The 15,453-nt window shown below is 33.6% G+C and overlaps 1 protein-coding gene across 1 annotated transcript; it reads right to left on the bottom strand.

Annotated features, from left to right (window-relative positions):
* Positions 1 to 2,500: 2,500 nt before the first annotated feature.
* On the bottom strand, positions 2,501 to 15,377 carry LOC105336494 (uncharacterized). Its single transcript, XM_066065674.1, has 21 exons — positions 15,218 to 15,377; positions 13,454 to 13,583; positions 12,989 to 13,183; positions 12,447 to 12,580; positions 10,677 to 10,785; positions 10,335 to 10,495; positions 10,052 to 10,171; positions 9,255 to 9,366; positions 8,760 to 8,941; positions 8,473 to 8,577; positions 8,055 to 8,141; positions 7,772 to 7,895; positions 7,488 to 7,667; positions 6,394 to 6,618; positions 6,028 to 6,140; positions 5,223 to 5,292; positions 4,640 to 4,876; positions 3,844 to 4,086; positions 3,505 to 3,747; positions 3,014 to 3,106; positions 2,501 to 2,799 (listed from the first exon to the last, which is right to left on the bottom strand). Exons 1-21 carry the CDS (start codon positions 15,221 to 15,223, stop codon positions 2,657 to 2,659), a joined length of 3,012 nt encoding a protein of 1,003 aa, XP_065921746.1. The 5' UTR covers positions 15,224 to 15,377; the 3' UTR covers positions 2,501 to 2,656.
* Between the last annotated feature and the right edge of the window lie 76 nt (positions 15,378 to 15,453).

Below are 15,453 nucleotides of genomic sequence, written 5' to 3'. Positions count from 1 at the left end.
TTGAATACTCAGTAAAGCATGATTATTGCGATCGAATGCTAAATTAAATCGTTGCCAAGAAAAGTTTTTTCAATATGAAAATATTTTTAGTTCACATTCTCACTTAACCGTTACGGTATTACAATTTCATTGTTTTTGTTTAAGTTTTTTCTCTCAAAATGGTTGTTTGCTGTAATTATGCATGGCATTAACTTAATCTTTATTTAAAGTTCACTGCAACGAACCTTTTTTTGCCTAACAATATAAACTGAAAGTTGGAAATCCAGTAGTTTTAGAAACAGTCATACCTAGAGCAGTCCTTAATTCCTCAAGATGTGTGAACTATTTTGGAGTGTGTCCGATATTGTATCGGTTGTATTTATCATAATAGAAATCAAATGCTGTCCTGGTTGTACTGGACTAAAGGATATCAATGTGAAAGATGCATTAAGGATAGCATTTGGTTGGAAAGCTATTCCAAATAAAAACGATAGTGCATGCTCGAGAATTCGACAAAACATTGTCAAATACATATTCATTCCTCGCATTGGATTCGGTTTGGCGTTTTGTCTGACAGAATTTGGATTACTATGCGCTGAAAATGTGGAAAACCTGGACAATTTTTCGCCAACTTTAAAATCAATGGTCGCAATCTTTGTTTTGTTGTTATCATATTTGGCTGCAATGTTATATAATGCTTGTTGTACGAATAATTTTGAAAGCATTTCTCTCCATATGGGACTTGTGGTTCTATTCAAAATACTAGATTTCTTGGTTAACGGTGCCATGCTCTTGCTGGCATATGAATACACTTATAAAACGGTAAAACCAGGAATCGACATTACTTTCGTTATATATGTTTTCTCATTTTGTGACGTAATTGTCTGTGGAATACAACTGTTTAAATCCACTATTTTTACTATCCGCAAAATATGTTTTGAAACCGAAACTGAAGGCAATAGCAACGAGCCAGAACGAGATCAATACCAAAGTAAGTGGCCGACGAAATATTGAGTACGTGCGCTGGTTATAAACAAAGAAGAAAAAAAGATCCGCAGATGAAGATATTATCTTCCGCATCCTTACCAGAAATATAATAACCAGTGATTACAAGTGATTATACATAATTATACAGATATTTAGTTTATACAAAGAAGGTTAAGAAGTTGATTTGTGCTTGCTTGTTTTGTTCTTTTGTTTTGTTTTTGTTTTTTTCTTTGGTGTTCTTGTTAGCGATTGCTTTCGTTTTGTTCTTTTTATTAAAAAAATGTATTTTATAGTTTTCTGTTTAATTTTCTGTGATAACACTTGTTTAACATCTTTAATCGTTTTATATGATATTAATAAACTTTTTACCAGACAATCCTTTCTTTTTTTTTCTTTCTTTCTTTTTTCTTTCTTTTTTTTTTTGCATACGAGTGTCAAAGACCTTTTTCGGATTTTCAAATCTAAGATAAGTAAATGACAATATACAAGAGAGAGAGAGAGAGAGAGAGAGAGAGAGAGAGAGAGAGAGAGAGAGAGAGAGAGAGAGAGAGAGAGAGTTTTGTAGTGGCCACGCCTGTGCTTCCGCTTCCCATATAGTTAAGTAAATGGAGCCGTTCCACGTTTAAAAGTTTAGAATAATCTTGCTGACCATTAATATATGAAGAATAAAAAAAGAAAGTTTAAAGAACATATTGACAAGGAATATAGCTAAAACAACGCAGAAGAATTACCATAAATTAAAACATAAGCTTTGGATTTGCCGATGGGTGAGGGAGGGATTATTGAGAATATTTTTATTTTATTTAGAACAAATCGTGCAATAAACATTCAGTTTAGTACTTTATATTCTTCGCTTTACTTTAGTGTATATAACTATATAAATACGCAATGCGTAATATGGGTGTATATATATGTTACTATTGCATCTACAGTGACATACATTTATTATATGTCCAATGGACCGAGTATTCCATTGTTTATTTTGTATACAATGTATATGGAATTTGTTATGATAGCACTTGTCACTAAAGTAAATAACTTACTCACTAGTTTACTTTCATACTATTAATAAAATTGGATCCACTACATATTGATCCCTTAATTGGCTATAATTTGTGTAAACATATATTTCCTTACCAGCTCTCTACGATATGAATCTCAAATTTTGCAATAAATTAAAAGAAAAACGTTTCTCTCTGACCTCCTGAGTAATGCTTTGTAAAAAATATTTATAACAAACTTATACAAAGTTTTAATATTATTTTTAAAACACCATTATTTTTGTTACATAATTTTTTTGCATTTCCAACTTGAAGGAGATATATGACTCTATATTACAAGAACTGCATCGGAAATAAAATTGTCGATATGTATAATGAAATGTTCCAATCGTCACACATCTACATGTAAATTCTATCCCAATAATACAGTCAGTCATAGATTGTCAATAAAATGAATATATGTAAGGACAAATTTTATTACTTGAAACGATATCATTTTTATTTTCATTAACATATTCTAACATACCTTAAAACGATACTTTTAAGTACATAAGACATTAATAACAAATATATGAAACACACATGGACACAAGTTAGCACGTGTATCAGGTAAACAAGTCCAGACAGGGTCGTTGTGTCCGGAGTCTACTATCCTCGGACGGTGAGATTTTACGTATGTAAGTGAGCAGTTACTCATCATCCACTTGGCGGGAGAATTTGATTGTCATGTCGTCACCGCCTTTGTTGGAGAACTTGACGTACAAAAATAAAACCAGGGCTGTTAGGATAACGCCCACTAATACCATCACTATAGCAACCCCTGCAGCGCCACCTTGTAAGGTAAAATAAAGAACATATAAGAAATCCGACAACTTAAATAAATTTTGTGTGTGTAATTAACTTACATTATAACAAAAAGTAAGAATTTGTTTCTTTGTTGAATATTTCGGTTGTATTATGTACAATGTATTAAATTTTTCATTTTTAAAAAATTATAATTAATGTAAACGCCAAAATCATCTTCAAATCAAACATCAAAATATTACCTTTTGAATAACCCTTCTGGGAGTTTGCTGCAATGTTTCCATAGTACTTTTGTGGGTTGGCAATGTATGTAGTACCATCAGGAAACGATTTTCCTATGAAATGTATAGGTTAGAGTTTACACAGTACTTTCTATAGAGACAGTGTTATAAGCATTCTGAAGCGATCACAACTTCTCGGGACTTTCTAACAGAGCTCGAAAAATACATACAAAAAGCTTAGGATTTTACACCAATTTATTATCATAAAAAATTAACCATCACCCCCCCCCCCCCCCCCCCCGCGTCATTTTTAAGTATTGACAAGACAGCCTTGAATTATTTTATGAAGTTTGGCTCAAATCCATCACCTTGTATTTATAGAATGATCTAAGTTCAAGGTTGATAAAATCATGGATGTCAAAGCGGGACCTTAGTAAAACATTCAAGGTTCTTGCGCTCGTCAGAAATGCCCGAGAAGTACCGATTGTGATCCCTGGTTGTGATGGACTTACTGCTGTATATATTACAGGTAGCGACAGCATCAGGCCCGGTCTGTCCTACATTACTTAGTGCTGATGTACTCAGTCGACACTCGCTAACCTCGCTACAATAGCCGAATGTCGCGCAACTTCCGCCCTCCATTTCTACGCAGGATTTTGCGCACTGAAACACGCTTACACCTGCTATGATCCTGTCATTTATCAGCTTGACATTCACATTTGATTGGCTTTGCACAAAATCGTCCAAGTATTTCCCTTAAAAACGAAAAAGAAAGAAACGTACATATAAATTGAAGTTCATATATCAAATACATCAATCACATAATGGAATTAATTTATTTGAAAACGTACTCGACCAGTGATTGCACATAGGGTTTGACTGAATTTGGGCTTTTGGAACATCATACACGTGTGATCTCCCCAGGTAACATGTCCCTATATCCGGGCAATAGTCGAACGACTTACAGTCGAATCCCATGTAATCGATACACAGTTTAGCGCACTGGTTAGTGTCCAAGATTTCCTGGTAGATTGTGTTGGATGAAGACAACACGGTTGTTCCTGCGGTCTCCACAAACTTGTTGGAGTAGTCTCCTAAACAGACAGCAGAAGATCGGTGATAAAGGCAGGGAAGGGTTTCAATTCAATTAACATTTGTAAAGTATTAGGAATTAGTTTAAGAGGGTTACTTTTAGACCATTGTGACATCTCGGAAATGAAGACATGTAAAAAAAAATAGTTATACTGAATTCAAAATTGAACCTTAAAGTTCTGTTCATGAAAAAAATTGTTGCGGGCAAAAGATTAAGATTCATATAAAATTATTATCTGGTTTTGATAGCTTATCTCTATATAATATACAAGACCAGAAAATTCAGATATAAAATTTCCTAGCCTGAATAATACATATTCCAAAATAGTGTCGTAAGAAAATTCATAGCTCGGAATGATGGATTTTTCCTTTACTCAATGAGAGTTCCAACCAGAAAGTTCATTAATTATATCAAATTCTTAGCTTGGCCAGATTGGTTGATTTTTACTCAATTATAATTACGACCAGAAACATTCATATATGAAATTCCTCGCCGAGCCTGATGAATAATCTGTTGACAATCCAGTCCTTACGGCAGTGTGACACAGAACTTACTGATGTAAAGATCTACTCCAATGTTTGTCGTTATCATGGACGGGTTCTCGTCAGGGTGGAGGGTGGATAACAGACAGTAGCTAGTGGCGTACTGGTACTCGAACGAATTGCAAACGAATGTCAGTGACGTCACACAGGCTTGTGCGCAATCGTCAACTGAGACCTTAGATAAGATGTCGTTGTCGAAATGCTTGACAAACTTATTGGGCATCACTTTGAAATTGTTCATCACCATTGCTATATGAATTAATTAAATATGATATGTGTGAAAGATACATGTAATTTAAAAAAAAATCGTGTTGGGATTTTTCTTCAGGATTGGATAATTTTATTTACAAGTTTATCTTCATAACTTAAAAACTTTATTTTTTTACAATCAAACAAAAAATAAAACTTCTGAAATATATAGAATTTGAGATTTTTATATTGATTAAAAATTCACATTTAATATTTAATTATATTGAATGATGTGGTTAGTGAACAAAAACATATAATAAAGGCAAAGTAACATACTAATTGGTAGATTAACAAAGTTTCAAATAAGATAAAAGTATGTATGTGTGCCGTTTAAAGTTTAACTTACTTGAAACTTTGGTTACGTCAGGGTTAGCTACAACGTTATTAGAAATGGTGTCCGCGGTGTAAGTCTTCACCTAACATTTTAAAAAAAGACGTGCAATCGATGGGGCAATCTGCCATTTGTTTAATCGCAAAATACAATTTATATTTCAAATTCCTTTTTTTTTTGTTTAAATTCAATTTTCATTAAATAAAAACTTACTTATTAAGACGTTTACTGTTATATTTCACCAAATACGTAAAAAGTGACTTAAGTTTTGTTGGTATTCAACTCTCAAACTAAGAAGTCTAGCCATATAATGTATAGTGCCCCACTACTAAGCCACAGTGGATTTATTTGAAGGCTATATACGATTTTGGCTATTAGTTTATGGACTATTATTTTACCAAAACGTTCAAATGTTTGGATACTAAATCTTTCAAATGTTTAAGGTATATCCAAATTTTAGTTGAATGAATTAAATTGGTTTTCTATTCGACCTCACTTAGACTATACATGTAAAAAGCATTGAAGTTCAAAAAATGTCGCTATTTGAAGATCTGGTATGCGTACATGAATTTAAAATTAATGAATTTTTACTTATGTTGTTACAAATAGATGTAAAGCAATTATAATTCGTGTGGAACGATTTTTAAAAGAATTATGATAAAAAATGTTCATATTTAAAATTTTCAGTGTGTTGTCTGTCCTAATATTATATATCATGCATTTTATCGTGCTTTATCACCCCCTCCAAATTTTTGATTCCTTTAGTCCTCTTTCAGTTCATCAAATGAAGCACTCTCGATAGAAAACAAAGTATGCTTACATTCTTATCAAACTGAACTTGAATTTGGAGTTGTTTCTTCACAACAGAATTCCTTAGGTTGTTCCATGCAGTGTTCAGAGGGACCTCAGAAAAGCTAGGACCTCCAATGCTTCCTATTATATAACAAGTGTACATATGATATACTAGTAAGTCAATTTCTAACTTGGGCTGGAATAACGGTTAAAAAAACATTCATTTCTAATATAATAACGGTCATACATTATTACATGAGAATATAACCCAGGCTGAGCTCTAGTCTGACTTTTTATAGTGAGGAATTTTTTTTCAACTTGGAGACGGAGCATTGAGGAGAATGCATATTGGTAGGTAAGATAATGCAATTAACAAACAAAACATACAACTTACTGTCATATAGGTCACAGCTCTGGGTGGAGCCCACCTGTGTCCCCTCAGCCGTGTGTATCTTACTCAGTGTACACGTCTTCGACGCGGCGCAGAACTCAAAGCTGTTACAGCTCCAGTTCCCGAACGTCTGGCACTGGTCCGCACAGTCCGAGGCGGACGTGAACCCCGTGAACACGGCATCATTGTGGGCCTGGACCACCTTCCCCGGAATCTTCTGATATCTACCTGCAAAAATAAAAGAAGTACATGTACATGTATACAATAATGTTAAGTTATTGAATATTTATCCTTTTACAGTGCATACTGGAACTATTCTTATAATCATAAACCGAATTACGTTCGTTAGTAGGAAATACATGTACATGTATATTTGTGTAATATATGTATTTTACATGTATGCATTGTATGTTACCTACTTTTGTATATAATGTATATAATGTGTAAATTTATCTTACATGTACATATTACCTACATTTGTATATAATGTATATACATGTAATGTGTAAATTTATCTTACATGTACATATTACCTACATTTGTAAATAATTTTTATACATGTAATGTGTAAATTTATCTTACATGTACATATTACCTACATTTGTATATAATGTATACATGTAATTTGTAAATTTATCTTACATGTACATATTACCTCAATTTGTATATAATGTTACATGTGGTTCATATCGTTTAGGTATAGAAAACAGTCAAACAACTTCTAGCCAGGTGTATGTGGCGGACATTTTGTTTAAAGATAAAGTAACACATAATAATCTGGAAATTAAACAACAGTACTGTAAATTCCTAATTTTACCCGAGTACTTAATTCCGCGATTCCTCTATTTTGTATAAAATTGCGAGAATATAAAATCGCGAGCACCATTTTTTTGTTATAATTTCCTATAGCCAATTTCAAAATTGTGTGAAAAATAAAAGCGAGATTTTAAAATCCGCGAGGGCTGCTTCTCGCGATTTTACACGGATATTAATTCCTCGCATTTAATTAGGAATCTACAGTATTCTTTAAGACTCTTGGGAATGATGTAAAGTAAAATTTTCTGTTGTACAACGTAACATAGTTATATTGTACTTACTTAGGGAAGGTGCCTTTTCCAGCAGTGTACCCAGGAAGTAGGCATGGGAACTGTCCATGTACATTACGGGCTGGGCGATTCTCAGAGGTGTAACACCAGCCGCTTGAGCTACTTTAGAAATGGTTTGGAACAAAAATATCTGCTTGTACGAAAGCACATTTGCATCCAAGATCCCTGGAACTGTTCAAATACAGTTATAAAAAAATTTAATACACTGATCATCGGGATTGTTTTTGGTTTTTTTTAAATGTAATCCAATTTGCTATTAAGAATCTAATATTTACCTAGGTATTGCATTTTGAACGAAATCTTTTTACTATCCGAAAAACAGGAACTGATGTCAAAGTTTGTGATTTCTGGATTCTCGGGGTCAAAGTTGAAAAAGTTATATGTCATCGTTACCATCTCCTAATGGTATAAAATAAGAGTGTTATGCAATTATGTCAAATAAAATGGTTGGTTTTTTTTTTACTTTGAATAACGTGTCCCTAAAAGTTAAACCACGTCATGGATATTTACAAAATAGCTCAAAAGCAGACAAGGTTTATTTTTATAAGAAGGTATTACCCCCGGGATGTTAACACTGAGTTGCACAGGGACGTCTTTGGAGGTCTGGGTCAGGGCTCCGGCGTTGTTTTGTTCCTTCTGGTCATTCTGTAGGTAACAAACACAACACGCGATCAAAATCTTACTAAACATTGGCTAATTCATTGATTGTGGACCCATGTATAATTATGTAATATTCAAAAATGTGTGTCCAGTGTGGGGATTTCGCCACTGGTCTTATTATTTTGAAATATTATTTTAAAAAGCAAAATGTTCAGTAATAATTGTCATTTCACTATGATTTCAGCAATCCTTTCAATTATTAATCAAATAGTTACGAAAGTATCTTCAGAGGAAAATTTGTGATGCCAAATTTCTCTAAGGGTTGATTTTTAAATATTGTAATATTTTTGAAGAACTTGAGGATTGAAAAACTTACGGCAAGGAAATAGAACTCTAGTATAGCGTGGACTTTAAACGGACCGAGAGGGTAGTCGTCTCTTGTACGGATAAAAACGTCACAGTTCAAACCACGTGCTCTGCGCTACAATGCAAACTAGGTTAGTTTACCTCGGATTAAGACACATGTTCACGTACACCTACCACCATCAAATGTAATAAAATCAACAGTTATTTTAAAGACCACCAGTCTTCAAACCAGTGTGTCCTAAATATGTATTTTATTATTAAAAAGTTTGTTTTCACTTTTTAACTTTAAAACCTCACCCTTCCGGTATATGTATAGTTGTTGTCCAGGTAAAATAAATCTTGGGGATTCTTCATTTTAAGAATAAACTGTTGCTTTGTTGCACCGGTGGAGATGTTGGTAACTGACGCATCAAAAGAAGTGTTTTGTAGTGGAATGATGGAACAGTTCTGCATGACTCGGTCTATCGCGTAAGCAACGCCTGGAAGATAATGAGAACATATTGTTCTACGAGAAAAGTTGGGTTGGCAACATAAAGTCAATGGTAACACCACTTGTCAGCTTAGTAAAATATATATTTGTAGCAACTAAATAGCGATTGGATTTTAATAGCGGTGTTTTTTTTTCTTCATTCTATATTAGTTATCTATATCAAGAAATAAGGATTGGAAGGTGGAAAACGCTCTTTGAGAATGGTCCAATGATAAAAATATGGAAGTCTGCAGATTTCCTTTGCAAACGAACGTTTTATTGTTTTTTGACGGGGAGTGGTTTGGAGGGATTTCAAAGCCCACCTATAGTGTAGTCGTGTACTTCCGTGATGGGGTCGTTGCTATAGTATGGAGGAGCTCCAGAACTCGGGCGATAGTCCAGGCGCATCAGTTTATAGTCCATATCAAACCAAACCTGTACAAATGTAACACGCCAGGCTATTAATAAAACCGTAAATAAAAAGCATGCTACATACAATCTGTATTCCAACACAGTCTGATTCACTCAAATGTAACATTATATAAATAGTGCCTGTTTGGGAGGGTAACAGTTGAAATTGACACCCCGAGAAAACCATTGTCAACCGACGCGAAGCGGAGGTTGACAATGGTTTTCGAGGGGGTGTCAATTTCAACTGTTATCCTCCCAAACAGGCACTATTTATTTTGTTATACTGAATGTCTTTTTTAAAATTTTTAAGAAAATTTTACTGCTTTTATATAGGAATAACGTGAATTCTACAGCGAACCGTACGCGCATAATTTTCGCGCATGTAACATTTTTTAATGTTACCCGTTGCCAAGTGCGTTGCTAACGCTGAGGGTAATAGTAAATATTATTAACTGCGTCTTAACCAATCAGATTTCAGTATTTAACATGAAAGTATAACAAATAGGGAATAACATTCAATTAGAAATGGTAGACGAACTTTCTTTTTCCTTTTTGTTTTATTTATTTTAAAAACCTTGTTAAATTTTCTGATCATAAATATATTATATTCACACATAAAACGTATCAAATTTATAACAGTGCTATGACAACTCTGATGTGTTCTTAAAATAAATCAAATTCTTCTTCCGGTATAGTTGCATAAACTCACGTCAGCGTATTTGGTAGTTCCGGTAGACGATATGATTTCCTCTCTGTATGAGAAAGCCTTGGGCAATGAAGGCACACTTCGAAGTTGTAATCGGTTTTTGCAGGTCACAAAATGAGGAGTCTGAAATTAAAAGGTTGTACTTGATGTAAATATGTTAATAACAACGCCTGTAATTCTTGTGTTTATTTTACAATATATATATTTTTTCGTTATAAACTTGTTAGTTGTCTAAAATATTGGACATGTTTTGAAATTCGAATGATATTAATGTTGTCGCAAGTACTTCGAAGACAGTCGTAAGTGGGTCCAGAGTTGTCGTAAAATCAGTGTAATCGTAAATATGGTGAAACTGATAAGGGGAGGCTCCATCCTGCTGTTTCATGCCAAAGATTTCTGCTCGAACCGGAACTTGTTTATAATTAGAGGAGGACAACCAATCTTTGTCTGAATTCAGAAAAAAAATATAATTAATTCAAATTCTGATCTAGTTTTGATTGAGACCGTGATTGGCAGAGATCTATGAAAAAGTATACAAATTTCCAAACAAATAGAATAATAAGGGGATAATTAGCGCATTTTTTTGTGCTTCTTTAAGATAAAAACGAATTTTCAACTCATAGAATACCTGTGAAGTAATAATCCAGGGTAAATGTTGATTGCAGCGGGGCCCAGGTAAGGCAGGTTCTCCAATAATCGCAATTGATTCCTCGAATCGTTTTCTTGCCCATGTATGTCTAGAAAAACATTTCAACTTCTAAAGGATGGCTTCAGTCGTTCATAAAATTGTTTATAAAACAACGACAATGATGCTTATTCAAGGAAGCAAGGTCAAGGCAGTAAAGCAATTCGAGACGTGTCAAAACAATGGAAGGTGTCTAATTTAAACCTGATATTTATTCTATGCAACTTACTAATAAAACAATATTATATGCATATTCAGCCACTTAATGTAAATAATCTTTTTTCTAGAAAATAAACATAAAACCAATAAATATTAAAATAAAAAAAATTGCCATCTTATGCGTAAACTGAAGGTTGCACTCATTGTATAGAGTGGACAAAAAAATCAAAAAGGATCTGTATAATTGAATGATTAAAGGATTAAGTTAACTGTCTCTAATGTTGAGAGATAAGAGGATTGATTTAACTGTCTGTATTTTTGAAGGGTCCAAAGATAAGACAATCTCTTTCGTTCGCCATTTTCTGTCCAAAGTTCTAGGAAAACTAAGAGTTTTAAAGCTATACACGCTATAATTTGCGTCAATTTTGAATGACAGTGAAAACGCATGTGTTTGTCTACTTATAAAAGTTATCCTTAATCTGTAAATTACAAGGGTGAATTCCATCTCGTTACAAAGATATAGATTTTTAATTGTTTCTTTTCCTGCCAGGAAAATATACCTTTTCATGAATATTGATGAAGGAAGAGCAAACCGACCTGATTGCGCATGTCCGCGGAGAATAGATGGTCGTTATTGTTTGCCTAATTAAATATCCAACTTGATTTTTAATATGCTTAACAGTTGTTAAATTGAAATACATACATGTATAATGAGTAAAATACGCTTGTCATTCACGATACTTAACACTTACAGGATCTATAAATAGCACAGAGGGGAAAAACACAGGTCTACGTCATTTTTTTAAAGGAAGTATTCATATCTACTCACAGGCTTGTATTTTTTTCTTTTGTTTGTACTCGTATATCGGACAAATTTATGCTTTACTGAAAATATCCTTTCCTTTGTGAAACTATCACAATTATGAAGATGTTGACCCTTCACCAGTTTTGGTATGATAGGCTAAATTTAGCTGTCGATATCACGTGATAGATTGATATTCACGAGGAGGCATTACTTTCCTGGCAGGAAAATAAATATTTTTTATTGTTTAATATTTGATATATTTGTTACGTGATCGAATTGAGCATTATAATTAACAGAATAAAGGTAACTTTTATTAGTAATCAAACACATACATTTTCCCCTTTATTCAAAATTGACGCAAATTATAGCGTGTATAGCTTTAACTTTTTGGCAGTCAACTTGCAATCCATTCAATCGTTTTAGAAATAAACGGTTCACCGTCCCTTTATATAGTTTCTTCTTGCTTTTAGAAGCTCTGGGACAAAAAATTAAAAATAAAATTGTTGGAAGTATTCTTGTACAGACCGTTGACAATTTTACTTCAACATGATATCTTGTTAAGGAGAGCTTTTGTCGGAAACGTTTAATATGGAACGGTATGTGCGCCCCTATTAATTACTAGTGATTACCTGACCGTATAGTTTTACCAGTGATTACCTGACCGTATAGTTTTACCAGTGATTACCTGACCGTATAGTTTTACCAGTGATTACCTGACCGTATAGTTTTACCTGACCGTATAGTTTTACCTGACCGTATAGTTTTGAGAAGTGTAGAGCTCCGTTTGTTGTGAACACATGCATTCCCCCTCTGTTTTCTAAGTTTCCAAACAGCAAATTGTTATCGTCTGTTGTAAGGTTTGTGGTTTTGCATGTGTTGTTTGCTAAAAGAAAGACAAATTCTGGTATGTAGTCTGTATTGCAAAGCTGCTGTATCCTTAAAATGTTTAGTCTCCACTGGTAATATTAATCACAGCGATATTTGTTTACTGTTCCTTTTTAAAAATGTGTTTGGAAATTTGGCAATTTATGTTAGAATTGTTTGCATTTCTATTCGATTTTTTCCAGGAAAGTATAAAAAACCATTAAATCAAATCTTTTAAATGGTCTCCATGGAAATAGTACACCCTAAATTATGATTCTGGATTCTTATAAGGTGTTTAGACATGTATCTTATTTAGTCTTGGGAAATGTTTGTATTTCAAACTCCAAAAGGAATTGTGGGTATTATAAAAACTTTTGTTAGAGTTTTGCGTCATGAAAATATCTACCTCCATTCGCTATATACTTACGATAAACGTAGAAGAGTTCCTCTGTGCTGTAATCAAAGATGAGTTTGCTGATCTGGTCGCCATTAAGCATGAAGAGGGCGGCCCGGTTGTTGTTATAGTCGAAGTACTCTTCTCCGGACACTGTCATGTTCCGGTCCGCTATAATGGCCTCCAGTTTGGTAGAAAATGTGTTAGGAACAGTAGGAAATGGCGGTTCTGGTAAAAAGTATTAATTATATGTTTCATTCAATACAAAGTGGCAAGAATACCCGGCATCATCGATGCAGAACATATTTTTAAATTTAGTCATTTCACATGAATAGCTAAACAAAGAAAATCTGTATAACTAAGCAAAACAATCTATCAACATAACTATTTTAATATAACTTCTACAAAGCTTTTAATCTAAGACATATTAATGTTCTACAATATTCCACAGCCTGGTCCCATGATTGGGCCTAGTATACCTGTGCTATATGTACATACCTGAGGCTACGGTGGGTTTGACTCCTGGATTGGGGGTACATGTGTATAAGTTACTAGGCTGAGCGATGCTTAGGGTGACTAGTGACGTCATCAACACCCAGCAAAGCAGTGGGCCCCTACCCTGTGTAAACTAAACAACAAAGCATTGTGAGCACATATTTATAAAGACAACTGCCGTACCCTGTGTAAACTAAACAACACAGCATTGTAAGAAAATGTAACAATAATACTACATAACTGCCGTCCATTGATTTAAAGTGAAAGTATAACACCATAACGTGTATATCAAAACTATCATGTCATGGGTAGATCTAACAACAGTAAAGTATTTGAATCTTTGTGTATAACACAACCTTCATTCCTTAGTAACCTTTACAACATAGTAGTATGAGCATATTAAACAAAACTATCGTTCACTTTATAAACTAAACAACACAGCGATTTAAACATATCTTTCCTATTAACAAAACTGTTGGACCCTGTGTAAATCGACAATCACCACATTGTGAGCATATATAACCTACTATTATACCCGTGTAAACCGAACAGCACAGCATTGTTAGCATATATAACACAAATATTGTATCTTGTATCAACCGAACAACACAACATTGTGAGCATATATAACTCAACTTTTGTTCCGTATAAACCGAACAGCACAACATTGTAAGCATATATAACACAAATGTTGTACCTTTTTAAACCGAACAACACAACATTGTAAGCATATATAACACAAATGTTGTACCTGTGTAAACCGAACAACACAACATTGTAAGCATATATAACACAGATGGTGTGCTTTTGTAAACCGAACAACACATCATTGTTAGCATAATGTTGTACCTGTGTAAACCGAACAACACAACATTGTTAGCATAATGTTGTACCTGTGTAAATCGAACAACACAACATTGTTAGCATAATGTTGTACCTGTGTAAACCGAACAATACCACAGCAATAGTTTACTTGTACAGTGTATGTAACTTATGTGCAATGTTTAAACTGATCAACAATACAGTATGATAGAACAGAGTCTTGTATACATATTCACATAACTGACGAACCAGATGTAAACTTAACAACAAGTATATAACAAAACTTTTGTATAGCAAATGAAGCAATGTTTTATAATATTTTTTAGTTAACGACACAGCGGAAAATTTATTGTAACAGTATCTCGCCAAACACTCGGTCCTCGTCTAGAACAATATACTAGTATTTAATTGTAGTTAACCCTATTCTCTAAATAGAATGAGCGAATATTGTTGTTTAAACACGTTTACTGTTCATGTATAAAAAATTGTAAGTTTGTTATTGTTTGTGTACTAATGGCAAAACCATTTCCTTAAGATAATTGTTGGAATGCAGCATTAATGTTTAGTGCAATTAGATAAGCCAAAAATATTGAATATGCCTAGATCATGACAATGAAGTATAAAAAAAAAAACGAAGTAAAATACTTAAAATCTTTGTAAAGATCATGTCAAACATGTAATGTATTCATTGGTGAGATCTAGAAAATTAAACATAGGTTTTACTTACAAGCAGTATGTCCTTTTAAATAATATTTTACACACAATAACATTGTATAACGATATATGAATTGTATTCATCATGAGTAGATACATTTACAGAGTGTACAGGTCAAATCACGCCGATTAGTAAATAAATGTTGCCCATAAAAAAAGAACTACAACAAAATGGTGATTAAAAGAAAAGTGGTACATCAATATCCCTCTCCTTGGGGAGGGGTTACTTACCGGCATGGCGTGTGTGGGGCGTTGAGGCGGATTACTATAGGGGTAGGCGAACTATGAACTGGTACAATACAAGTCTCCGTCTGTTTCTGGATCAGTTGATAACGTCGGGGGCCGATTATTTGGGTGATTATCTGAGTCCATTTATCTAACTGATTTACCCATGAACAGATTTACACCTTTGTAGAGAGATCAATCTTTACTCATTTTTAAGTTAACTTTATATATGATAACGACTC

The sequence above is a fragment of the Magallana gigas genome, chromosome 7, assembly GCF_963853765.1.
Source record: "Magallana gigas chromosome 7, xbMagGiga1.1, whole genome shotgun sequence".
Taxonomy (NCBI): Eukaryota; Metazoa; Mollusca; class Bivalvia; order Ostreida; family Ostreidae; genus Magallana; species Magallana gigas.
This window is presented reverse-complemented; position numbering and strand designations above follow the sequence as displayed.

Excerpts from the sequence above, each read along its gene's own strand:
- LOC105336494 (XM_066065674.1), bottom strand. Across the intron at positions 7,668-7,771 it reads GTTCAAAATGCAATACCTAG|TTCCAGGGATCTTGGATGCA; the intron begins GTAAATATTAGA and ends GTATTTGAACAG. Across the intron at positions 2,800-3,013 it reads CCAGAAGGGTTATTCAAAAG|GTGGCGCTGCAGGGGTTGCT; the intron begins GTAATATTTTGA and ends TTACCTTACAAG.